At 35.6% G+C, this 26722-nt stretch overlaps 1 protein-coding gene across 4 annotated transcripts in view; it reads right to left on the reverse strand.

The window, feature by feature from the left end:
- Stag1 (stromal antigen 1) overlaps nt 1-26722 on the reverse strand; it is a 757688-nt gene that overhangs the window by 130668 nt on the left and 600298 nt on the right. For 3 of the 4 annotated variants that reach the window (XM_052187535.1, XM_052187534.1, XM_052187536.1), the window contains 2 exons: nt 24510-24583; nt 1809-1932 (listed from right to left, as the gene is read on the reverse strand). The exons of the other annotated variant lie outside the window; for it this stretch is intronic. In XM_052187535.1, the coding sequence (XP_052043495.1) occupies nt 1809-1932; nt 24510-24583 (198 nt within the window). The remainder of the gene's footprint in view (nt 1-1808; nt 1933-24509; nt 24584-26722) is intronic. 4 annotated transcript variants of the gene reach the window in all.

Below are 26722 nucleotides of genomic sequence, written 5' to 3' on the forward strand. Positions count from 1 at the left end.
TATTGTTTTTTTATTTGATATATTCTTTATTTCTTTATTTACATTTCAAGTGAGTTTCCCTTTCCTGGGTCCTCCCTCCCAGAAAGTCCCATAAGCCCTCTTTCCTCCCGCTGTTTCCCAAATGTCTAATCTTATTTCCTCATTGTTTCATTGTTCAGTGATATCTAAATGTAATATACTTAAGGTACAATTTATTTCCTAAATAAAATACCCTGTGAAATCACATGCTAAGAAAAGAACCTCCCTCAAAAGGGGAATAAGCAACAACAGAATAATAAAATAACTCTGAAATCACATTCTTGTTTGTTTGCCTTATTTATTATACTTTCCTCACTTTCCTTTAATCTGTAGCTGAATAGAAACCTCAAACTGGGAATGATACTTCCAGAGGACCCCGCTATACCACTCCTGGGCATATAGCCAGAGGATTCCCCAGCATGAAATAAGGATACATGCTCCACTATGTTCATAGCAGCCCTATTTATAATAACCAAAAGCTGGAAAGAACCCAGATGTCCATCGATGGAGGAATGGATACAGAAAATGTGGTATATATAAACAATGGAGTACTATTCAACCATTAGAAACAATGAATTCATGAAATTCTTAGACAAATGGATGGAGCTGGAGAACATTATCCTAAGTGAGATAACCCAGTCTCAAAAGAACACTCATGGTATGCACTCACTGATAAGCAGATATTAGCCTAGAAGCTTGGAATACCCAAGACACAATGCATATATCAAATGATGCCCAAGAAGAAGGAAGGAGTGGTCCCTGGTCCTGGAAAGACTCAGTGCAGCAGTGTCAGAATACCAGGACAGGGAAGTGGGCAGGGGTGGATTAGGGAACAGGGGGAGGGAAGAGGGCTTATGGGACTTTCGGTGAGGGGGGGATTCAGGAAAAGGGAAATCATATGAAATGTAAATAAAAATATATCAAATAAAAAATAAATTATTAAAAAAACTAATTTATAAAATTCTTTTTAATGGATATTTTATTTATTTACATGTCATATATTATCCCCTTTCCCGATTTCTAGACCAGAAATCCTCTATCCCATTCCCCCTTCTCCTGCTTCTATGAGGGTGTTCCCACCCACCCACCCACTCCCACCTCCCCGTCCTCACATTCCCCTACACTGGGGCATCGATCCTTCACAGGATCACTGATGCCCGCCAAGGCCATTCTCTGCTACAAAACTCTTATATTTATGAATACCTGGAAGTTAAGGTTACATACAGAAATACCACTATTTAGAAAAAATTCAGTAACTTATCAATCCTATCTTTTGTTATTTTAAGGATTTCCTGTAGGAGTCAAAGTCATAGGATTTCTTTTAAAACCAAATCTTTTGCTAAAAAACTAGAGATGGATCAATCTAAATTAGGCTTAGTTAAATCAAGGGCTCTAACAAATCTGCTTTACCTCTGACTTAAAAAAATCGTACTGTAACCCCCCCCCCGCCCCCCAAAAAAATCCAAATGAGAAAGTTTATTTAATTTTTATATACAACTAATTACCTTTAATTCTTTACAAGGAGATTAATACCTTCTTGATGGTAATGCATATATTCTCTTGTAAGGAGAGATATATCAGGTCCTCAGTATAATTCAAGATAGCATTGCATCCATGAGAGACTCATAAATCACTGTCTTAATTCCATAATGCTGATCAATAGTTATTTGTACTATCTGAAATTTTATATTATTACACCTCTTAAAAATACAAGCTAGTGAAATTTTGATTGTTGTCATGTCAATATAAACACAAAAACTCTTCATTAAAACCAGAAGTCACCAACTTACCCTATCATGAAGAGTCCATCCTACATATTTCAGGTAACTGTCATTTAGGAAGGCATCGCTATACATTTTCATCCATACTCCAATTTCTTCAATACAGATGGCTCGAATTTCAGCAATTGCATCACTGGATGAGGCAGAGGAAGACAAACCTCTGAATTATACAGAAACCTGGAATGTATTTCAACTAGTTTTCAACATATTTAAACTAGGTTCTTTCCTTTCTTGTGACAGGGTCTTGGAGTTATGAAGTCTAGACTTCAAATCACTGTAGCTAAGGATGACTCTGAACCTTTGATCCTCATGCTTTCACTTCCCAAGTGTAGGATGACAAGCAAGAGCTGTTACAATTAGTTTTACTCAGTGCTGGAGATTAGGGAAGCTCTGTATTAACTGGAATACATTCTCAGTTCAATACAAATATTTCCTTAAAATTTAAAAATTACATTTATTCAATTTGCTTTTAGAGGGGATGCACATGTGCCATGGCATAAGAGCAAAGGCCAGAATAAAACTTACAAAAGTCAGTTTTCTTCCTCTGACATATAGGTTATAGGGATTAAACTCAGATATGTAGGCTTGGCCTCAAGTGATTCCAGTGACAAACTTCACCACCCCAATGTAAATATTCTGAATAATGTTTTATACCCACACTGCAAAAGGTCTCCAACACAAATATCTTCTTTAATCTGGTTTTTATGAAAGCAGAAACTATTGTCTCCAAGTGTAACAAACACTAATATACTATCTTCATTGGAGCAGGAATGGCATTTAAGAGTTTTCTGACACAATAACTAGAGTTTTCACTATTGTTAAATCATCTGAGGAAAAAGAAACAATGTGACAAGAGTTCAAAACTATTTCTAAACAACTATTAACCAGTATATACTTGCACAAATTTTAATGAATTGAATAAGACTAATTTGATGACCACCATGAATTAACAAGGCAAAACCCTAGAGCACCCAATTACTTGGAGCTGCGTAATGAGGAATGCAGAAACACCGCATCTGCTTTATAGAGCACACAGGTTGACTTCCAACATCTACAAGCAAGTTTCGCGACCACTTGTAACTTTACAATTTCAGGGGATGGGGATGCCTCCTTCAGGCCTTAGTGAGCACTGCACTTGCCTGGTGTACAAACACAGGTCCAGGTAAAATATATCCCACATATGAAATAATAAAAACTAAAAATGTAAAATAATCTACAAAACCAAAAGCCTTTGAAACATTTACTGAGTTGTAAGACTCTCAGTAGTTTAGCTTGTATTTCTATGAAACATATCACTTCATTCACATCACAGGTCTTTCATCATTAGTTACTTTATGTTTTAGGCTGAACAATGAAGAATCATCCATATTAGTTAAAATAAAAAGAAGATGGAGTTGGAAAGCTGACTCAGCAGTTAAGAGCAATGACTACTCTTCCAAAGGTCCTGAGTTCAAATCCCAGGAACCACATGGTGGCTCACAACCATCCATAATGAGATCTGACCCCATATTCTGGTGTATCAGAAAATAGCTACAGTGTACTTACATATAAAAAAATAAATAAATCTAAAAAAAAAAAAAGGGCAAAAAGCCCATAGAGTTTAGAATTATATCCATTTATCTCAAAACATGCATTAATGTAGTTGCCCTGAGATGATTTTCTTACTCTAAGGTAACGTCTCAGGAAAAAAAAATATCTTTTTTTCTGATCAGATTATTAGCCCTAATTTAAAATATAATAAAATAAAACAAAACATACAAGTGAGGCACAGTAGCACAAGTGATTAATCTCAGACTTAATAGGTACATGCAGACAGATCTCAAAGTGTGAGGACTGATCTACATAATGAATTCCTTGGCAGCTAGGTCTACAAAGAAACCTTGTTTCAAAAAAAAAAATCATCTGGTATTCAATCAAATTTTAAGGTTTCTTATTTATTTAATTTTAAGTAACTTTAATTCTTTAACAAAGTATCATTAAGATTAAAATTGAAAGATATGTCTCCTTATCTATTATTTGCAATTTTCCTGAAACCACCAAGTGCTGGGATTATATTTGTGTGTCACCATACTCAGATAAATTGTCTTCCCTACTAGGTATGGTCTCCTTGTGCTTTATGGCTCTCAACCTCATGACAATCTGTGCCTCAGTCTCTCAAATGCAGCAAAGCAGGTATTTAAGTGAGATTTGGGATCAAATTCAAGTCCTCAGGCTAGTGCACCAAACACTTATATCCATTGAGGTGTCATTGTCCAACTCTTGTGTGTAGAGAAGACACATATTTTCAAAATATGTCTACAAAAACATGCTAATGATCTCTCTGGTGGATATTCACCATTTTTTTCTTCAGTATGAGTAATCTAAGTTACTCATTAGTAATGAATATAACATGGTCAAAATGAAAAGTTTTGATTCCAGAAACCAAGTCAAAAAAAGACAGTGTGAGAAATTTGCAGTCTCTTAGCTACTGATCTCTCCATGGGAAACCTACTTGCCATATGGAAAGCGTTCTTGGACCCTTTGGGGAGTTCCATGGAATGTTTAACTCAGGTCTCCTGCTATCACTTATGTTGAGTTAAGCTATCTTAGAAAAAGGTCTTAAAAAATTCAGCAGAGGACTGTATTTTGAACAATGTGTCTAATTTTAAATTCATTTTGAAATATAAATTAAAAATTAAATTGTAAATATTAATGAGGTAACCTATGGTGTTTCAGTAGATGTATGTATTGGATAACATTTAAATCAGACCGTGCATAGATTACAAATATTTACCATGTAAATAAAAAAGTTTCAGAAAACTTCCTACTGTTTCCTCTGCTCTTCTGTTGACTTTATTCTCCTTTTCCCTGCTCCCAATTTTCTGGTTTTTGTTAGTGGTGGAGGCCTTCTTTAAAATTTTCAAAAGATTCTTATTAGGCATCCCAATCCTATAGTACTGTTGCTGCACCCCAGCAATTTTTCAATTAGAGGTATACTGTTGTGATTTATAAATGTGTTTGATGTTAGGTGTTGGAGAAGGTGTGCCTGTGGGCCATGCTGAAGTATCCCTTCCCCATGAGGGACCACCACATGATGGTATAGTATAGAATAGAGTTTATTCAGGGCATGGGGAGGGGAGCTAAGGGAGTAATGACAGAGAAAGGCAGAAGGGAGGAGGGGAAAGTGATCATAGAGGAGTAGAGGCAAACCAAAAGCTCATGGAGAGAGAGAGAGAGAGACCAGGACTAGAGGACAGAGGGAGAACAAGAAGAAAGGATAGAGGGGCCAAGCATCCCCTTTTACAGTGAGTCAGGCATACCTGCTTGTTGCCAGGTAACTGGGGCACAGAGCCTAGACAAAATGCTAACACATACAGCACTATAACCACCTCGAAATAATGTAAAATGTATAGTTATAGAGACCACCTAGTAACTAGAACCATCTAGTTAGGCCACTCCCTAATTCTTAATCTATAGAAACTGTGATATAATAATAGCTGATTTATAATGTTGAGTTTAGGGATATTTTAATTTGTATTAAGAATTTTAATCATTAATCTAAAAACAACCGTCATGGTGTTGGGCCCAAAATTCAGTTCTCTTTAGTTGAGAGAGTTCAAATGCATCAAAACCAACATCACTGTGGTTACCCAATGCCTGTAATAGAATCAGTACTACTCTGATTATATATACTGATTATTCTTTAAAATTCAAGTGATATGTCATTTCATTTATGACTGCTGAGCTATATGACTTAGGTTTCTATTACTCTGATAATACATGAACCAAAAGCAAATTGGCTTCTTTTATTTAACATCTTGTAGCATATCATCCAGGGAAGTCAGAGCAGGAACTGAGGCCATGGGGAAAAATGTTGCTTATTGGCTTGCTCTACTTGCTTTCTTAAACAACTGAAGATAACCTAACGAAGGGTGGCAGAGCCCCTTGTAGGATGGGCCTGCTCACATCAATCAAGAAAATGTTCTACAGTCTTGCCTACAGGCCAAGGCAAAAAAGGTATTTCTCAATTAAAATTTCTATTCCCAAGTGATTCTAAGCTTGATTGAATCTGACAAAAAAAATGGGTAGCATAGAAAAGATACCAAGCAAAACTTTTCTGTCCTCAAGGAACCAATATTGGACTTTAGTATGTAGGGTATAGCAGGGTGTAATAGTTGTTTCAAATCTTGAGTTGATTACAACTGTTGATATAAAAATATTTTTCAGACCCCTTAATTTTCATACTAAAATTATTTTGTATGTATAATCTCTACTACCAATAGCTCCATCTCACTAAGACAGGTGTTCTAAGGAATTGGACAGTAAAACTGTAAATATCAAACTAAAAAGCAAAAAAATTAAGACATGAAGGAAATAATAACAAAAACTGTAAGACAAGATTAATTTTCAATAGCATTTTGGCACTGCAGTCTTGAACATCAAAATGAATTCAGGATAACCTCTACTTGAAAATATAAACATGTGTGGGTTCTTTTCTGGGTCTTCAATAATATTCCATTGATCTTCCTGTCTGTCTGCATACCAATACCAAACAATTTTTTATCACTATTACTCTGTAGTAGAGCTTGAGGTGATTCCCCCAGAAGATCTTTTGTTGTGGAGAATAGTTTCTGCTATCCTTGTTTTTTTGTTATTCCAGATCAACTTGAGAATTGCTCTTTCTAGATCTATGAAAACTTGATTTGGGATTTTGATGCATTGAATCTGTAGATTGCTTTCAGCAAAGAACACACACACACACACACACACACACACACACACACACACACACACGTACGGTCACCTGATATTTGACAAAGGAGCTAAAAACATCCAGTGGAAAAAAGACAGACAGCATTTTTAACAAATGATGCTGGATCGACTGGAGGTCTGCATGCAGAAAAATGCAAGTCAACCCATTCATATCTCCTTGTAAAAAGCTCAAGTCCATATACATAAAACCAGACACACTGAAGCTTATAGAGGAGAAAGTGGGGATGAATCTTAAACACATGGGCACAGGGGAAAGTTCCTGAACAGAACACCAATGGCTTATGCTCTAAGAACAAGAATCGACAAATTGGACCTCATAAAACTGCAAAGCTTCGGTAAGGCAAAGGACACGGTCAATAGGCCAAAACGACAACTAAAAAAATTGGGAAAAGATCTTTACTAACCCTACATCCGATATAGGGCTAATATTCAACATATACAAAGAACTCATGAAGTTTGTCTCCAAAGAGTCAAATAACCCTATTAAAAAATGGGGTACAGAGCTTAACAGGGAATTCTCAACTGAGGAAACTCAAATGGTCCTAAAGCACCTAAAGAAATGTTCAGCACCCTTAGTTATCAGGGAAATGCAAATCAAAACAACAATTCTACCTCACACCTGTCAGAATGACTAAAATGAAAAACTCAGGGGACAGCAGATGCTGGAGAGGAACACTTATCCATTGTTGGTGAGATTGCAATCTGGAAATCAGTTTGGCAATTCCTGAGAAAATTAGACACAGTACTACCTGAGGACCCAGATATACCACTCCTGGGTATATACCCAGAAGATGCTCCTATGTGTAATAAGGACACATGCTCCACTATATTCATAGCTGCCTTATTTATAATAGCCAGAAGCCGGAAAGAACCCAGATGTCGTTCAACGGAGGAATGGATACAGAAACTGTGGTGTATATACACAATGGAGTACTATTCAGTGATTAAAAACAATTCATGAAATTCTTAGGCAAATGGATGGAACTACAAAGTGTCATCTGAGCAAGGTAACCCAGTCACAAAGGAACGCACATGGTTTGCCCGCAGTAATAAGCAGATATTAGCCCAAAAGCTCAAAATAAATAAGTTACAATTCACCCAGCACAGGAAGCTCAAGAAGGAAGACTTAAGTGAGGGTGCTTTGGTTCCTCTGAGAAAGGGAACAAAATACTCAGAGGAGCAATAAGGGTGACAATATGTGGAACAGAGACTGAAGTAAGGCCACCCAGAGACTGTCCTACCTCGGGATTCACCTTATAAACAGTCACCAAACCCTGATACTACTATGGTTGATAAGAAGTGTATACCCAAAGGATCCTGTTATGGTTGTCTCTGGAGGGGCCCTGCCAGAGCCTTACACAAACAGAGGCAGATGCTAGTAACCAACTACTGGTCTGGGCATTAGGTCCTCAATGGAGGAGCTGGAGGATGGTCCGGAGGAGATAAAGGGGTTTACATCCCCATGGGAACAACAATGATCTCGGCCACCAAGATGCCTCAGGACTCCCAGGAAAAAGACCATCAACTGTGTGTACACGGTTCCAGCCAAAAATGTGGCAGAGGATTTCCTTATTGGGTATCAGTGGGAGGAGTGGTCCTTGGTCAGGTAAGGGCTCAACAGATGCCCCAATAAAGGGAAATCGGGGGGGGGGGGAATGGGTCAGGTGGAGGGGCATATACATGGAGACAGGGGGTAGGAGGAGGGGCTGGGGGTCTTTGGTGAAGGGGGGGAAATCTTTGAGTGTGGAGAAGACATAGGCTTTAAAACTAGATTTAGATTGCTTTCTTAAAAAACAGGACCTTAATTATTTTCTTCTTACAATTAAAGAAGAATGAACTCTAGTTAATTACAAACTAAGATTCTTACAATAAGAGCTCTAAAGTAAATAATTCTGTATGTTAAAAAGATCCATTATATGAAATGCTGCATAAAATTAACTCGTCCTATGTCAAATTGTGTGTGTGTGTGTATGTGTGTGTGTGTGTGTGTGTGTAGGGGAATAAATAAAATGAACTCAGAGAAATTGACACATCTAATAAAGTTGCTAACACATATACATGCAGTCTTTTATTACATACATTGTGAATAAGAATTTTAAACCACAGAAAGTGACTCATAGTGAGACTTGAAAATGAAATTTTAAGTAGAAAGGGAGGTTAATGCCATACAAGGACATCACGAGAAACTGTGTAAAATGCTGATAGGAATTACAGATTTCTGAGACAACACTATATATACACCTGAAGAACTGAGAACCTGTTTGAAAACTAAGTTCAACTACTATTATTTCAGGTAAACAAGTTATTTTAAATGTGTTGCAATATCACATTTTTAAGACATAGCTATGTAGCAGAATGTTTTCTTAACCCTGGAGGGAGAGGTAGAGGGGGAGAAGAGGGAGAGAGGGGGAGAAGTACCTCCCTAGTAATATTTTTTCATTCAAAATATATGCATTTGCACATGGCTGATCTCCTGTATAGCAGAGGGGGGGGGAAGCAGTAAGTTTATAAAATTGATATCATGTTATACTCATTTTTGTTTCATTATGTATTAATAAAAAAAGAGACAACACCTAGAAAAATCCAATATGATTCTATCTGAAGAGTCCACTAAGAAACACAGACCTGGTAGTGTACTCCTTTAAATAGAGCAGTTAGTAGACTGAGGCAGGAGGATCAATGTTATTCTGAGTTGAGTTTCAAGGCAGATGAGGCTTTTAAGCAAGTTCTGCCTCAAAATAAAATAAAAACCAAACAGCAAAAAGAAAATAGGCACATGTGAGAGGGCCAAAATAAACGATTTATCTATATTTATCCCTAAATGGATTAAAAAAGCACAGAATATGCAAAAGTAAAATGGTGCTAGATTTGTGTGAGAATAACCAACAATCTCTAAGAAAGTGAAAAAGCATTAAGATTGGTCCATACTTATACATCTAAAGTAGCAGCAGTGTGAGCTGAAACAAGATAACTCCAGAACATACACCAGATAGAAATATAAAAGATCTGAGAACTTAGGAAGGGGAAGGTGAGTAAGGTTTATGCATCATGGTATTGGAATGGAGAGTTTAAGAGAGAAAGCAGGAATTGGAGATCTGTCAACTCTTCAGCCATGTACTAAAAGGTCCATCCACATGAAATCCACTCTTACATAGAGAAAGAATAAATATAACAAATCCAGAGCAGGGAATATTTTGAAATTTGCAGATATTATTTGAACATTGGGACGGAATTAGCTACAGAATAAATACTGCTTTTGATCTTAGAAAACCTCAAAAATTAAAAATAACTGATTTTCATAAAGAGAATGATATATGAAAGTATCCAGAATACAATAAAGAAAAAATCCACAATCATTGGTATTAAAAGTAAAAAACAAGGCATGAAATGACAAAAAGTGATCAAAAAGAGGAAAAAACCCAATTAAAAAAATAGAAAAAAACATACAAAATATAAAACACACTAGAACAAAACTATAATGACAAAGTTCACTATCTTAAAGAAGTTGTCTGTACAATATCCTAAAGATCAATGAAGAGAAAAAAGCAAGATGAAGAAAATGATACTAAATAGTATCATAATAAAGAAAAAAAAAACAAGCATGCTGGTTAAACAAAAAACAAGTCTAAAAGGCAGACAAAATAAAAAGCTAAATTAACTACAAATGTTGTAAGAAAACAACATTAACAAACATCTTAGATAGTAAAAAGACAATCCAGAGACAATGAATCTATTCTTTGAAAGGACTAAAAATTCCAAAAATGTTCATCTAAATTTCTACACAAAAGGTCAAAATTGGTAATGACAGATCTAAGTAAACACATTCTGCCTTCCACTCAGCCATGAAAATGAAATATGAGTAACATTTTAAAAATGGAAAGTTTTGACAATTAGATAAAACAATTTCCTCAGACATCTAACAGCCCAGTTGCACTGAAGTAAATCTCTGTGTTAAATGTGCTTCCCAACATATTTGTGTGTTATAGGAGAGGGAAATATAACTGGAAGCAATATGCTAAATACATGTTCATATGCACAGAAAGGGTGTATTACTAAGAACAAAGCTTATAAAACATAAAACAGAGAAAGAGCCAATATCTGGTTGGCCTGCAAGAAAAAACTAAACGGAAACTAAGAGCACATTGACCCAAATGCTAAGTTTAAACAAAGTTAATTTTTCTGTTTGCTTAAGTATAGACAATTCATTCGGTCAAAGAATTAAGTGAAAATACTTATAAAGTATTAAAAAATGAGGACTTACTACAGTATGTACACTAAATGAGAGAGTGAATCAGAGCAAAGTAAGTGAAAAAATCATGAACAAACAAGGAAACAATCCTAGTTTTATTTTATTTTATTTTATTCATTATGGTACTGAAGTTCCAAACAAAGCCTCCAGACAGAACAAGAGATTAAAAAACCATCCAATTTGAAGATAAGCTGTCAATTTCTCATTATCTGCAGATGTCATGATACTATACATAGAAATACTCAAAAGATTCCACCAGAAAAGTGTGAGAATAAATGAATTTGGCAAATTTAGAGATATAAAAGTAGAATTTTAATACAGTATCAACAAATGGTCTGAAATTGAGCTCAAAAAGCCAACATCACTTATAATATCATAAAAACCAATAACATACGTAAGAATAAAACAAAAGGAATAATTATTTTCTATAGTAGTATCTATAAAAACACTGATGAAAGACATTCCAAATGAAATCCATGATGATCATAGTATCCCAAGAACACTACTCTGTATTTTCCCCTGGCATGATATATATATATATGTGGACATGTGAGTGCCATGGTATACAAGAGATCAGGCAATAACGTGCGGGATTAGTTCTTCCTTTTTATTCTTCTTTTATTCTTCTGTGGACTCCAGGGATTGGTTGCAGGTTGTCAAGCATGTACATTTCCTGCAGAGCCATCTCACCAGCTCTGTTTCAGATATTATAAGTCTTTAATCAGTTTATAACTGAACAGTTTTTTTCCACAGTTGAAATAAAACTCCCCTTCTAAACATTTTTCTATGTGTGGTTATCGATATTCCCGATAATATTTATTGAAAAGACAGTTTCCCAATATTCATTCTTTGAGGAGGATCACTCAGCTGTAAATTCCTAGTTTACTGTTTTGTTTTCTGTTTTATTACAATGGTATATCTCCTTTTATGGCTATGCCTGAGTGAGAATGCAAGCACCAGAGTTTAAAAACAGTTCTCATGTGTCCATGACTCCAAAAAGCACAGGCACCAAATGAAGAAAAATAAAAGAAATTGGATTTCATCCAAGTTCAAACACTTTCCCAAAGCCATGGAAACAATCAACAGTGCAGTGAGCCGCCCACAGAGTAGAAAACAAGAGGCATTAATACAACCACAACATTTCTAAGGGGTTAATTCCCACAATGTTTTAGGAAACCTGAAAGTTCTACATCAAAATAAAAAAAAATGGTTAAAAATGAAAAACTTACTTTAGTAGACATTTAAGAGAAGGCATTCATGTAGCTAACAGGAATATAAAAAGAAAAAGCACAGTAACATTATTCCTACCAGAACTTAGATGAAAAACAAAATAAAACAAAACAAAACAACTAAGAGACCCATTCAAGTAAGAATAGCTATTAAAACTATTGACAATATCAAACTGTAAGACTGGAGACTTGCTCACTGTTGCAAAGTAGTCATAAAGAAAGAATGATGGAATGATATGAAATTAGTACTATTGGCAAAAATGTCATTCAAATGAAGAGGCAGAAATAGGGGAAATAACTTTTAAGGGCTGGCACTACAGTTCATAAATAAATGTAAAAGTACTATAATACCACCATTTGGGAGGTAGAGACAGAAGATGAGGCCAACCTTAACAAAAGGCAGTTTGATGTCACCCTGGCCTTATGTGAGATCTTGTTTTAGAAGTATGTGGGAGTATGTAAATACCTACACATATACATTTTTTTTAAAAGTATGAGTGCTTACCACATCTAAAATTTGATATAAAATAATTAAGAAGCTTCACAAAACCTTAGTGCAATAAGCCCATGACTAGTTGGATAAGCCTATAGACACCTAGTTGTCACAGTGTTGAAGTCTCTAATAAAATCTGTGAGAGCTATAAAGTAATCTGACTCATATAAAATGGAAGATTAATAGGTTATAATGACATTTAAGTGTTGGAAGAAAAATTTGAAAATGTGAACAAAGAATTCTGTATGAAGCAAACCCACTATTCAAAGATGAAGCTGAAATATTAATTGCCTAGATAATGAAAATGACAAAAGTTGATGGTAGCCTGCTTGCATTTTAAGGACAACAACAAAGTATTCTCCAGATAGAAAGTAAAAACAAGTGTAGAATGACTTCAATATTGTACAAAATCCGATAGAAATCTAAAATACAAAATATACAAAGACCCCAAGAAATTAGACTCTAGAGAACCAAATAACTCTATTAAAAATGGAATGCAGAGCTAAATGAATAATTCTCAACTGACGAATCTTGAATGCCTGAGAAGCACTTAAAGAAATGTTCAACATCCTTAGTCATCCAGAAAATGCAAATCAAAACAACCCCGAGATTCCACCTAACAAGAATCAGAATGGCTAAGAATAAAACCTCAGGTGGCAGGAGATGCTGGCGAGGATGTGGAGAAAGAGGAACACTCCTCCATTGCTGGTGGGATTGCAAACTGGTACAATCAACCTGAAAAGCAATCTGAGGTGGTTCCTCAGAAAATTGGAAATAGTTGAACCTGATAACCAAGTTATGGGGATGGGGCTACCATTCCTGGGCATATACCCAAAAGATGCTACAAAATATAACTAGGATACATACTCCACTATGTTTATAGCAGCCTTATTTATAATAACCAGAAGCTGGAAATAAATCAGATGTCCCTCTAACAGGAGAATGGATACAGAAAATGTGGTACATTTTCCCAATGGAGTAATACTCAGCTATTAAAAACGATGACTTCATGAAATTTACAGACAAATAGCAAAGAGAAAATATTATCCTGAGTGATGTAATCCAAACACACTCACACCAAAACCATACATGGTATATACTTAATGATAAGTGGATATTAGCCCAAAAGCTTAGAATATCCATGATATGACCCACGAACCATATGTAGCTTAAGAAGAAGGAAGACCAAAGTGTAGGTGTGTCATTAATACATAGAATAGGTAATAAAATAATCACAGGAGCTAGAGGGACCTGAGATGTAGAGAGGAGAGGGAGGAGGAAAAAAGGAGGGCAGGAACAGCTATTGGAAAGGATAGAAGTACAGAGGGTCAGGAAATTGAACAGAAACGTAGCAGTTGGGGAACAGGAAGCTGGAGGTAGCCACTAGAAAGTTCCCGACTCCAAGGGAGCTAGAGGCTCCCAGGACTCACTGTTGATGACTTTAGCTGAAACAAAGTAAATATACAACTTGTAGAGACCACCCCCGGTAGATAGGCAAGGCCCCCAGTTGAGGGATGGGCTACCCATGTATCTTGAAAATTTTAACCCAGAAATGTTCCTGTCCAAAGGAAAGACAAGGACAAAAAAAAAAATGGAACAGAGACTGAAGGAAAGGCCATCAAGAGACTGCCCCACATAGGGATCTATCCCATCTGCAGACAGCAAACCCCTACACTATTGCTGATGCCAAGAAGCTCTTGACAACAGGAGCCTAGTATAGCTGTTCCTTGAGAGGTTCTACCAGTACCTGACCAATACTGGTGTAGATACAGCCAACCATGAGACTGATCCTGGGAACCCCAAAGGAAGAGCTGGGGGAAAGACTGAAGGAGCTAAAGGGGATTGCAATATCTGCAAACTGGACAATCCAGAGGTTCCAGGAGCTTAACCACCAAGGAAAGCTTAAACATGGAGGGAACCATGTCTCCAAATACATATGTAGCAGAGGATGGCCTTATCTGACATCAATGTGCGGGATGAGGTCCTTGGTCCTATAGAGGCTTGATGCCCCAGCATAGGAGGATGCTAGAGCAGTGAGGCAGGAAGGGGTGAATGGGTGGAGGAGCACAGCCAGAGGCAAAGATGAGGGGTGAGAGAGGGGATGGGATGGGGGTTTGTAGAGGGTAAGTCAGAAGTGGGATGTCATTTGAAATGTAAATGAATAAAATGATTAATAAAAAGGGCATCAAAACTGTTAACAAGATGTTACATTAAGGACAGCATAGTTTTTTCTCTCTTACGTTCTGTATACACTGATAATGTAACACTACCATGGAGTAGTAAGAGTACGGATAAAATATACATGAAAATAAAAGCAAAAAAGGAACAAAAAGGGACTATAGACACTTGAATAAAAATACTTTTATAAATTTAAGATAGAGTAATGAGCTATAGCTTCTAATAATTTATGAGTGGAGTTGCACTAAAAAGTCCCAGACTCCAAGGAAGCTAAAGGGTTCCAGGCTCAATTCATTCTGAAACCCAAACGAAAACCCCAAGAAAATAGCTGATTTTTAGAATGCATAAAAGATTGGACATATGCTGTTTATGAGAGACATACTTCATACTGAAAGACATAAAATGTTTGAAAGATGATGAAAATAAACAAAGGAAAAGAAAGGAAGAGAGTGAAGGTACTTTGTTGTGGGGAAAAAAGGCAACTTAAAAGTGAACATTTAATGACAAAAATATAAGGAACAGAGAAGTAACAGTATAGTTTCTTTTATTTTTATAGGTATATGGAATGCTTTAGACTAGAGAGCAATGGCAGAAAAATCAGAATAGCTACAATGTTCAGAAGTTAGACTGGTTTAACACAACACAAATCAAAGAAATCATTAATTAAAATTTGCCCATTAAAGCATTGTCTGGGAGAATATTTATCAGATGAAACAGAGAAAGAGAATATGAAACAGAAAAAAAAACAGAAATATAAAACAAAGAAATGTAAAAGCAGAAAAAGAGAATTTAAAATCTGTAAAATTAGTAAGTTTCTATAGAAAAAAATTATTCAACATAATCAACTAGAACTAAAGCAGACACGAGGAGACAATAATCAGAAATCGATAAATGAAAATTAAAGTTAATCAAGCCCTACAGCCATTCAACAACAAGACAGATTACATCTTCAATTACACTGACAATGTGAAGGAAAGAGGACACATACTAACTACCAAGGAGCATGAGTAAGGGGAGGCCACTGACAGTCTTAGAGATATTAAAAGGATGAAAAAAAATATCAGAAGCACAATGGTAGCTTTTATTTTTTACTTCCCTGGCTTAAGGACATGTGTTATCAGGTGTGAGTTGACTGACACTCCTTAGAATAAGGACGCCTGGGGTCAGAGGTCTGCTTGGTTTATCTTCCCACATAAAAACAATGCCATCTTTCATAAATTCATTCAAAAATCATTGTAGAAACAATCATTTCACAATGGATTCTATAAGTTTAGTATTCCAAATAATTCTTAGGTACAATTTGAATTTCCATGCTAACAGCTTAGATCACTGCCTTGAGCTACTGAAACATGGTAGAAAGCCAGGCAGGGAAAAGGCAGAAGTTTTTAAGGAACTGAGGACTTGTCCTGAAGGAAGAGGAACACAGACTTCTTCCTTCCTTTATTTTATACCAGAGCCACAAAATGAGCAGAAGTAACTAACGGGTGGTCCTCAATATAGAAAGTACTTTCATTAGGGCTCATTACAAAAGAAAGCAATTGACCATAAACTAAAACTTCTAAAATATGAGGCAAAACATACTGTTCTTAGCAAGTTTATTATCATTGATACTTTATGACAGTAATAAATTCACCCATTACACACAAGAAAGTACATGTAAAAGAGCTTACTAAACTAGAAACAAATTCAAACCCACAGAATATGAAATCCAAAGATAAACATGATCATCTAAGATTTTCTCGTTATATAAATATGGCTTAATATGAAAAAACCGATTAGGATTGTCATATCAAAAAAAACTTTCAATGACTTCAAAACAGAAATGAATCATATGTGCATCATTAAAACGCTGAATTTTGAGGGTTTTTTTTTAACCACTGAAAATGTGGTATATATACACAATGGAGTACTATTCAGCCATTAAAAACAATGAATTCATAAAATTCTTAGACAAATGGATGAAGCGGAGAACATCATCCTAAGTGAGGTAACCTAGTCTCAAAAGAACACTCATGGTATGCACTCACTGATAAGCGGATATTAGCCTAGAAGCTTGGAATGCCCAAGACACAATGCACATATCAAATGATGCAGAAGAAGGAAGGAGTGGTCCCTGGTCCTGGAAAGGCTCAGTGCAGCAGTGTCAGGGAATACCAGGACAGGGAAGTGGTCAGGGGTGGATTGGGGAACAGGGGGAGGGAAGAGGGCTTATGGGACTTTCAGGGAGGGGGGATCCAGAAAAGGGAAAAATCACTTGAAATGTCAATAAAGAATATATCGAATAAAAAAAAAACACTGAATTTTAAAACCTTTGAGAATTTTTTCATCCTATCAAATATTGTATACATAAAACTAACTACAAGTTAGTAACATACTCGCCAGTCTTCTTGTTTACAGATTTATTTTTTATTGACAATAGTTATATACTTATTGGACATAATTCTCCATGTATATCAATACTTTATTTTAGTCAAATTCAGGGTAGCTGACATATGTATTATCTTAAATATTTAATTGTAAGAACATTCAATACCGGGCACAGTGGCACACACCTGTAATTTTAGCTTATTTGGAAGGCTGATGCAGGAAGATTACTAATTTAAGACCAGCCTGAATTGTCCATCAAATATCTGTGTTTTAAACAAACAAACAAACAAACAAAAAAGCATCGAAGATATTCCGAGGGTGTGTATTTTCAAACATATAATCCTTAACTACATTCATTATACTATGCAATATATACTAAGACTTAGTCTTTCTTTATAATATCACAGTACACAATCAATTTCTGCCTTTCTCTCTGCTGCTTTGACCATCAGGTAGGTACCACCAACACTTTCTCTATTTTCTGACATTAATATTTAAATCAACTGCAAATAAGAGCAAGACAATGCAGTATTCTGTGGCTTGTTAATTTGATTTTCATTATGTCTGTAACGAATTATTTTGATTAGGTTAATTAACATGGAGCAATCCACTTTAAAGGAGGGCAGCACCATTCCCTGGACTTGATTTCTGGACTGCATAAAAAGGAGAAAACCAGAGTGCTCAGCTATAAGTAGGCTATTTATATTACATTCCCTCATCCTAAATATCAGGGACCACCATGGAAAAGGAGGCAGTAAGACTGCAAGAACCACAAATCCAGAAAAAAAGGGGGTAGACTTGGTTTCTTCTGACCCTAACAACACATTGTGATCATTACCTCGCAGCAGCTGTGGTTGACTTCCTGAGAACAGCACCAGATGGATCGAGCCTGGCAAAAACTCCCACACCTAGGTGATAACTAGCAACAGTTGTTAGCTGCTAGTGAAAGCAGAGTGTTTTCATTGTGTGGTCCCTGGTAAGTAGACAATATGCCAGTAGATGGCTCTATCATTAATGTACAGAAAAAAACTGGATTCAGTGGATTGCTTCTTAAAAAGAGAAATAGGAGGGTAGGAAATGGATCTAAGAGTAGTTGGGGGAGGTGAACTGGAGCAAAATGCATTGCATAACATATATTAAAGTCTCAAAGAATTAAAAAAAATACTGTATCTAAGAAAAATATTGTCAGTGGTTGAGGTGGTTCATGCCTTTATTCCGAGCACTCAGGATGCAGAGGCAGGAGAATCTATGTGAGTTCCAGATCATTCTGGTCTACACCTTGAGTTAAAGGGCAGCCAGGGCTACATAGAGAGATTATGCCTCAAACACACAAAGCAGAGCAAAACCAAACACCTTATAGCTGGAAATGAGGTAGAAAGCCAGCTAAGCGCAAGCAATCATTATGGTCATGTTTCTGATAACCCACGCAACTTGAAGCTGTTTTAAACTCTTGCTACCTTGAGTTTCACACCATAATCAAATGTATCCTTAACTATGAAAAAACAAAAACCTTTCTGACTTACAATTATACTTTCAGCATACTTTATTACAGCAACAGAAAAGTAACTAAAATGCTTCCATTAATTCCATATCCTGGATACTAAGATTGCTACTATTCTAAACAAGTTACCTTTTTGTCCTAATGTGGTAGTTTAAATATGCTTTGCACTGGGTGTGGCATTCATAGGAGGTGTAGCCTGGTTGGAGGAGGTGTGGCCTTGACAGCAAGTTCCAGAATAGCCAAGCTTAGGCAGTGAAGACTTGGAAAATAGACAGATGGCAACAAAGTAATGGAGCAAGGGGGCCATGTTCTATCTTGAGCAAGCAGCAACTCTGCAGCTTCAGCCACTGTGGCTCTGGATTTAGAGTCAAAACTAGAGACAAATGGAAGGACTACTGCCTAAGAAATTAGCAGTGATTAAGAAGAGACTGAAGTGAAATCTTCTGGGAAGTGTTTTCTGACAGCACATAGAAGCTGTGTTCCAGAGATAGCCAAAGTTGGTACTTTGTGGTGCAGTTAGACTTGGTAATGTGTAAGAGTCACTTAGATGGTACTGGTTTTGAAGCCATGAAGAAGTCTTGAAGAGCAGCTGAGGTTTGGCACTGTAAGAGGCCAGGGAAGGCCATTGATGAAGGTGAAGCCTCAGCTCCAGCTGACAGCCCGGGACTGAAGGAGTCATGCAAAGAAGTTAAGGCTTGGCACCATATAGGAAGCCAATGAGAAGCCTAGTTGCAACAGTACTAAGCCCACTGTATTAGAGATACCACTCCTATGGAATAAGCACCAAAAAGAGCAGCAGCAGTGAATGGATCAACCAGAGCCTAGAGTGCTACAGAGGGCAGAACTGGACAAGAGACCCAGGGCCAGAAGCCCAGAAGATCATGTGCTGATCTTAGACATTGAAAAAAGAAGCTGTAACATCAAAGTACCCTTGGATTCCCCAAGATGTTAGAGGTGACAGAGTCATGGGATACCTTCTGAGGAAAGCTACTAACAGTGGAACCAGCCCAAAATAAAGAAGTGTGCTGCAGTCATTGATGCAGAAAGAAGCTGGACATCTAATGAGTACTTTGACATTACACATGAAAATGCAGTTTGAAGTTTGCCCAGATGGCTTTTGGTTTTGCTTTTGTCCAGGATTTCTTCACTATGTCATTTTGGTTTGTCTGTGATATTGGAGGTATGTGATGTGCTTTTTTTAATCTTGATTTTACAAGGAATTACAGTTAAGAGTAATTACATGAATGTCAGAAGAGACTTTGAACTTTGGACTATGCATGTTTTGTATTATACTATGCCTACTTAAGGCCACCACAGACTCATCATAGACCTATGATGACCACGGAGTGTAACGTGGTGATTTGAATATGCTTAACCCAGGGAGTGTTACTATTAAGAGTTGTGGCCTTATTGGAGTACCAGTGTCACTGTGAGGGTGGGTTTTGATACCCTCCTCCTAGCTGCCTGAGGCAGTCTTCTCTAGACTTCCATTGCAACAAGATATAGAACTCTTGGCCAACTCTACTGCCATGTCTTCTTGGATGCAAGCATGCTTCCTGCCCTGGTGATAATAGACTGAACCTCTGAATAAATAAGTGAGCTCTAATTAAATACTGTCTTTTATAAAACTTGCCTCGGTTACAGTGTCTCTTCGCAGCAATGGAAACCCCAATAAAGACACACATCACCTTAAGTTAAGTTGGATACATACTTAGTAATGGGATTAACAAACAGTATAAAAATGTATTTTGATTTGATTGAGGAATCTGCACACTGTTTTTTAATAATAGTTACACTAATTTACATTCTCATCAAGAGTTGCTTTTTCTCCAAACCCTTGAATAATTATAATTGGGTTTTATTGTATAATAGCAAATATACCTGTGCACACTTCATAGATTCAGAAAATAATGTTTATATAGAAAACAAAAGTTTCCTCTTAACATTTCATTAATATTGCCTTTGAGATTATAGCCAGCACGAAAGAGAAAAATTAGGTGTGATCAAGATAGGCATTCTTATATTCAAGAGAAAAGGAGTCATTTCAGTAGAAATTTTGAATCCAAGAGTGCAAAAGGAACAGGGCTGAGAACTACAGAATCCTGATCGATGACAATATAAAGAATGAAACTAAGCCATCAGCACACACTGCAATATCACATCTTTGGAAATTAGTTCTTAAATCATAATGGTGTCACCAGGCACAAAAAGGTGAAGTTGTTACTCATGCTAGCATTTGCTAAAATTTTATAGTACTCAAAAGCCATGAGCCTCGTTTGGGGAGCTTGTGAATCACTATGCTACTACATTGCCCCAGAGATAGAGCCTGGCTTACACTATACCTTTTGTGCCAGAACCAGTTATATACCACGGTACTTAGATTAACCATACAGTTTTGCAAGATGAGCCTTCTGTGTCAGAGGAAAGTACCTTGGACAATTTTCCTCGAGTACTACAATCTAAAGTGACTATAAAACAACATGGGGGCGGGGGGGGGGGGTGTCCTACGCATCCTGCATGAAAAGTCAAGTGGGCGGGTTCAGAGAAGCTAGACCCAATAATGTCCAAGGAAGCATTCAGGCAGCACGATGTGATAGATTTAAGTCCAGAAAGACCCAAAAAGACACCAATTCTAGACATAGACAGTGATGGGTATCCTTGAACACAACTGGTCCCAAACATGGACACTAGTAAACTCAAGGTTCTTGAGCTCCTTAGAAAATGATAGATTACTCAGATCGGCTAATGGTCCAGGGGTGCCTTGCCTGTATAAGCAAGCTTGTTCCATGTGAACTCTGATAATTGGCTGGTACCCTCATAACCCACAGTGTCACTAGCAAACTCGGCCCACGTAAAAAAAAAAAAAAAAAAAAAAAAAACCTGACCAAAAGTTACCATTAAAACACCAGAATTACAGGTGCCAAAACCACTGAGATACCAGCAGATACTGTTGCCATCACTGGAAAAGTTGCCCAACACTAAATAAAAGTCCCCATTCTTCTACAATCAAAGCTAATTTACTTCTTAGACAAAAGTCACACACAAATATTAGAGATAAAACTGAAATCAGAAACTGCAAAATTACTACAATAGGAAAAACATCTAAAGACATTAGTACAGACCCTTGCCATTAAGTTATTTATTGACTTTTTATTATCATAGCAGCATGCCCCCTCCTGCCAGTCAACCTTCCCTCCCTTTCACCTCTAAGAGGGGAAGATTCCCTTTGGGTGACAATGTTTTGTTTTGTGTTTTTTTAATATAGGACACCAGCTGACACCCTGAACAAAGCTCGGGAAATAAAATAAAACTGAGAAGTTGGATTATATCAAATATATATAATCCAACTTTTTATAATCCAACTTCTGATGTGTGTGTATATATATATATATATATATATATATATATATCAAGAGAAACAATTCAAGTAACTGAAAAATACATTTAAAAAAGTCTGTATCGAGGAAAAAAAGAAATCTTCTACAAGATAAATCATCAGTCTGTAAAAACTGGTTATTATAAAAATAAATTCAATACAAAAATTCTGGCAAAAATAAAAAAACCCATACACGTGGATATAAACAACAGTGAGTGTAATATAGAGGTTTCCTCACACTAAATATAGATTTACCATAAATGAAAAAGACATATAAATGAAAGACATATACTGTGTATTGAATAAAATCATTACTGTAAATATTTCAAATCATTGAGCCATATAGATAAATACATTCAGGCAGATGAATGGTACCTAATAAAACTGATAAAAAATATTCAAATCATGAAGTGAACAAGAAAATAACTTCTAGAAGCTGGAGAGATACTTCAGTTTTACAGAACACATACTGCTCTGAAGAGAACCTAAAGCTCAATTTTTGACAATCAAACCAGGTGTCTCACAACTGCCTATAACTCTGATCCAGAGAATGGAAACTTCTTTCCTTGCCTATGTGAGCACCACAATAACACACTCTGACACATTCATAGACATAATTAGAAATAAATCTTCAACAAGAAACATCTCTAAAAGTAGCAATAGAAAAATCACCAAGTGTCATGTGAGTTACTAATAAACTTAAGGACCTCTCAGAAAGGTGATATATAACGAAAGAATGAAATGATGAATTCAAAGTTCCTCATAATAAGCAAGCAAACAAGTAGCTGTGAATAAAGACTAGAATACTTAGTAAAGCTATCATTCAGAAATAAAAGGTAAACAAAGCATTCAAATATAAACAAATATTGCAAAAAATACATCTCTACTAGACTGGCTAGGAAACTAAATAATGAAGTGTTTTTTTTCCTTAACAGTGGAAATAAAAAATATAATTACTATCATGAAAACATTTGAACCTAAAGACTTAGAATAGAGCTGATACATAAAAAAGAAACAAAAATATTATCAATATTATCAGGAGATAAGACAGGAAAAAAGAAAACACAAATAAAATACAGAACAACCTTACCAAAACCAACTTAAATATAAATGTATTAAATTGTCCAAGTTAAAGGCAAGAATGGCTAATGTATTAAACAAACTAAAATTCCTCAAGATATACTGACTGTAAAAAATAAACTGATTAAAAGTAAAATCACAAAAAGTGAATGTAAAGAATTGAAAGCATTATACTGTGACAACAGAAACCATGACAAATCAGTAGTAGCTATACTTTGGTCAGATTAAACAAATGATGAAATTAAAAAAAAATACAAAGAAAAAGATGTTTAATTCCCCAAAATAAATGGACCAATTCAGTAAAGAGGGAAAAATATATCTGTGTAACCAAAACTACAATATGCAATTACATAATTACATAAAACATTATCGTAATTAAAGCCAAAGTAGACGTTAATATACTCATAGCTGAAGAACTTAACATATCATGCACATCATAGAGATAATATCCCCAAGCATGAAACAACAAAGGCCATGAAGAAGCAATTATTCAATATATATTATCTTATCCCTACAGCATATCCAATAAAACATGTTAAGTCATAAGTCTCAGAAAAAACAAAACAAGAAACTTCAATGAAGTCATAGCATGTATGACAACTTGTCAACAATGGTGGTTCTCCTTCTACCATGTAGGTCTTAAACAAAGCTCATATATTCAGGCTCAAGTTCAACTTTTAAATCAAGATTTCTAAAAAAAATGTCAATATTAGATTTTAATACTTTAGTGAAGTATTAGGCTTTAGGAAAGACATTATATATCAAAATCCAATAATCTATAAAAAAAGAACTACCTCCCGCTATTTTCATAGGTCTTTTCTAATGTGTTAAAATATTTTATTAAATTATCACACACCATTATACACACCTTAAGAATTTCATTGTTTTAAGCTGACCAATCATGAAGTCTTTTTCTGAGCCTGTTTCATTTACTGCATATAATTATGAGAAGTACATATATATGCTATACTAATTCATTGTAATGTATTTCTTTAGTTTTGTTTTCTTTGCTTAAGGGATCATCTCAACCAACATACTTTTGACTTAAGAGTAATTTTTTTGGTCCTTTATTTTTCCCATCTTTGCTCAGGTATTTTAACAAAGAAAAGTTGATACTCTGATAATGTAACAAGATACTAACACAAAGAAAAAGGTAGGAAACTAAAATATATCAAATGTCATGATACTCAATGGTTCATTACGAAGCCATATTAATTTTATGATTATATTACTTCATTTTACATCAGTGAGAATGTAAGTACATAGTACATCTCCAATAGTAATACATGTTGAGGTAGAAGGGTGCCTCAGTAACACTGATGGCAAAATTTGCTCCAAATATTAAATTAGAATTTATGAACAAAGCTATTTTCCAAAAAGGAAAACAAAGTAAAAGTAAAAAGAGTTGTAAAGATATATAAACTGTGCTATGAATAGGCAACAACTGTTTAGTTTTTAAAATTCTAAATTAGTAAAATACCTTACCGGTATCTATGAACAAATATACCCTTAAAAATAGAGTTCATCATATTTTCAATTTCATCTTGATTTTCTTGTAGCTGAAATGAAAAAGAAACAATAAAATAGAAAATTGAAATATTGGTCATTTTATTTGGAATTAATAATTCCAATTATTTTAATCTACTCGTTATCCTCATTCCTACTAGCAATCAACCTCTTGCTGCCTATAGAACTTAATTCGAAAAATTATGAGTAGACCTTGTATAGTTTTGCCACATTGGCTTTGGACCCTATCCTTTCTCTCAATACATAAATGCTAGAAAAAGAAGAAAGAGAGGAGAAAGACATTGGTCAACTTTGTATTTCGTTGGAATAATCTATTTTTGAAATCATTCTACATTTCTACACATCTCTCCAAATAAGTCTTCTGGCTTACTTCTGTCTTCATTCCTTCAAGGTCAACCTGATTTACAAGGCATTTCCTCTTTCAAAAAAGATCAAATTATTACTCTCGTCGAAGGTTGTAACTCAACTAGGCATAGCTCTCAAAATATGAAAAAGATAGAACTCCTAGCTCTTACTGGTGCAATTCATTAACAAACCACAAAAGTGTATCACAGAGGTATACACATCAGACAACATCGATAAGGGTTAAGCTTTAAACTTATTTTCTGTGCAAAAGTAACATATTTGCTATTGTATAACAACTATGTGATTTTTTAATGCCCCGATATTTCATGGAATTTAATGTCAAATAATTCAGCAACATAACTGCTTTTATGAAACATACACACATACGCTTTGTTTCATACACAGCAAAATATTCAGACTGACTCTTGCTATATGTTGTTAGAGCATTTATAAAAAAACTAGGCAGCACAAATGTTTCTCTACATATGAAATGAATATACCATAAGACAGTTATACATCAAAGCTATTACAAGTTTTAAAACTTTAACAAGGTCTACTTAAAAATGCCTGGTATACTAGCTTTGGCCTATTGTAACAACAATCTAAAACAAAGCCTATTTCATAATATAACACTAAATAGTCCATATCATCAAAAGGACAGATTGTTTTGCAGACACAATGGAATGAAAGAACAGAAAATATAGAATCTAAAACAATAAAAGGAAGTGCTGGCAATATATGATATTATACATGTTATGAAAACTGTGTGGCTAACTATGAGCTGTTTTTCCCCACAATATAGTTGCTATACTACTATATATTGCAATTCTGGAAGAGGATCAAAATTTGAAAGGCAGCATTGATCATTAAATATGCACTGCTTGCAAACGTTCAGACAACCACCAAATGATGTAAATAAATATACAATAAGTATGACAAGAACTTCAAGTGTATGAAGAAGGAAATCAAAGAAGTCCTCAGAAAATGGAAAAATCTTCCATGCTCTTGGATTGGCAGGATTAATATAGTAAAAATGACCATCTTGCCAAAACCAATATACAGATTCAATGCAATCCCCATAAAAATCCCAACACAATTCTTCATAGACTTAGAAAGAGCAATTCTCAAATTCATCTGGAATAACAAAAAACCCAGGATAGCTAAAACTATTTTCAACAGTAAAAGAACTTCTGACAGAATCGGTATCCCCCAACTTTAAGCAGTACTACAGAGCAATAGTGTTAAAAACTGCATGGTATTGGGACAGTGACAGGCAGGTAGATCAATGGAATAGAATTGAAGACCCAGAAATGAACCCACCCACCTATGGTCACCTGATCTTCGGCAAAGGAGCTAAAACCATCCAGTGGAAAAAAGATAGCTTTTACAACAAATGGTCCTAGTTCAACTAGAGGTCAGCATGCAGAAGGCAGCAAATCAATTCATTCTTATCTCCTTGTACTAAGCTCAACTCCAAGTGGATCAAGGACCTCCATATAAAACCAGACACACTGAAACTAATAGAAAAGAAACTGGGGAAGAGCCTTGAGCACATAGGCACAGGAGGAAATTTCCTGAACAGAACATGAATAGCTTATGCTCTAAGATCAAGAATTGATAAATGGGACCTCATAATATTACAAATTTTCTGTAAGGCAAAGGACACCGTCAATAGGACAAAATGGCAACCACCAAATTGGGAAAAGATCTTCACCAACCCTACATCTGACAGAGGGCTAATATCCAATATATACAAATTCAAGAAGTTAGACTCTACAGAGCCAAATAACCCTATTAAAAATGGGGTACAGAGATAAACAAAGAAT

Source organism: Apodemus sylvaticus, chromosome 7 (assembly GCF_947179515.1).
Source record: "Apodemus sylvaticus chromosome 7, mApoSyl1.1, whole genome shotgun sequence".
Taxonomy (NCBI): Eukaryota; Metazoa; Chordata; class Mammalia; order Rodentia; family Muridae; genus Apodemus; species Apodemus sylvaticus.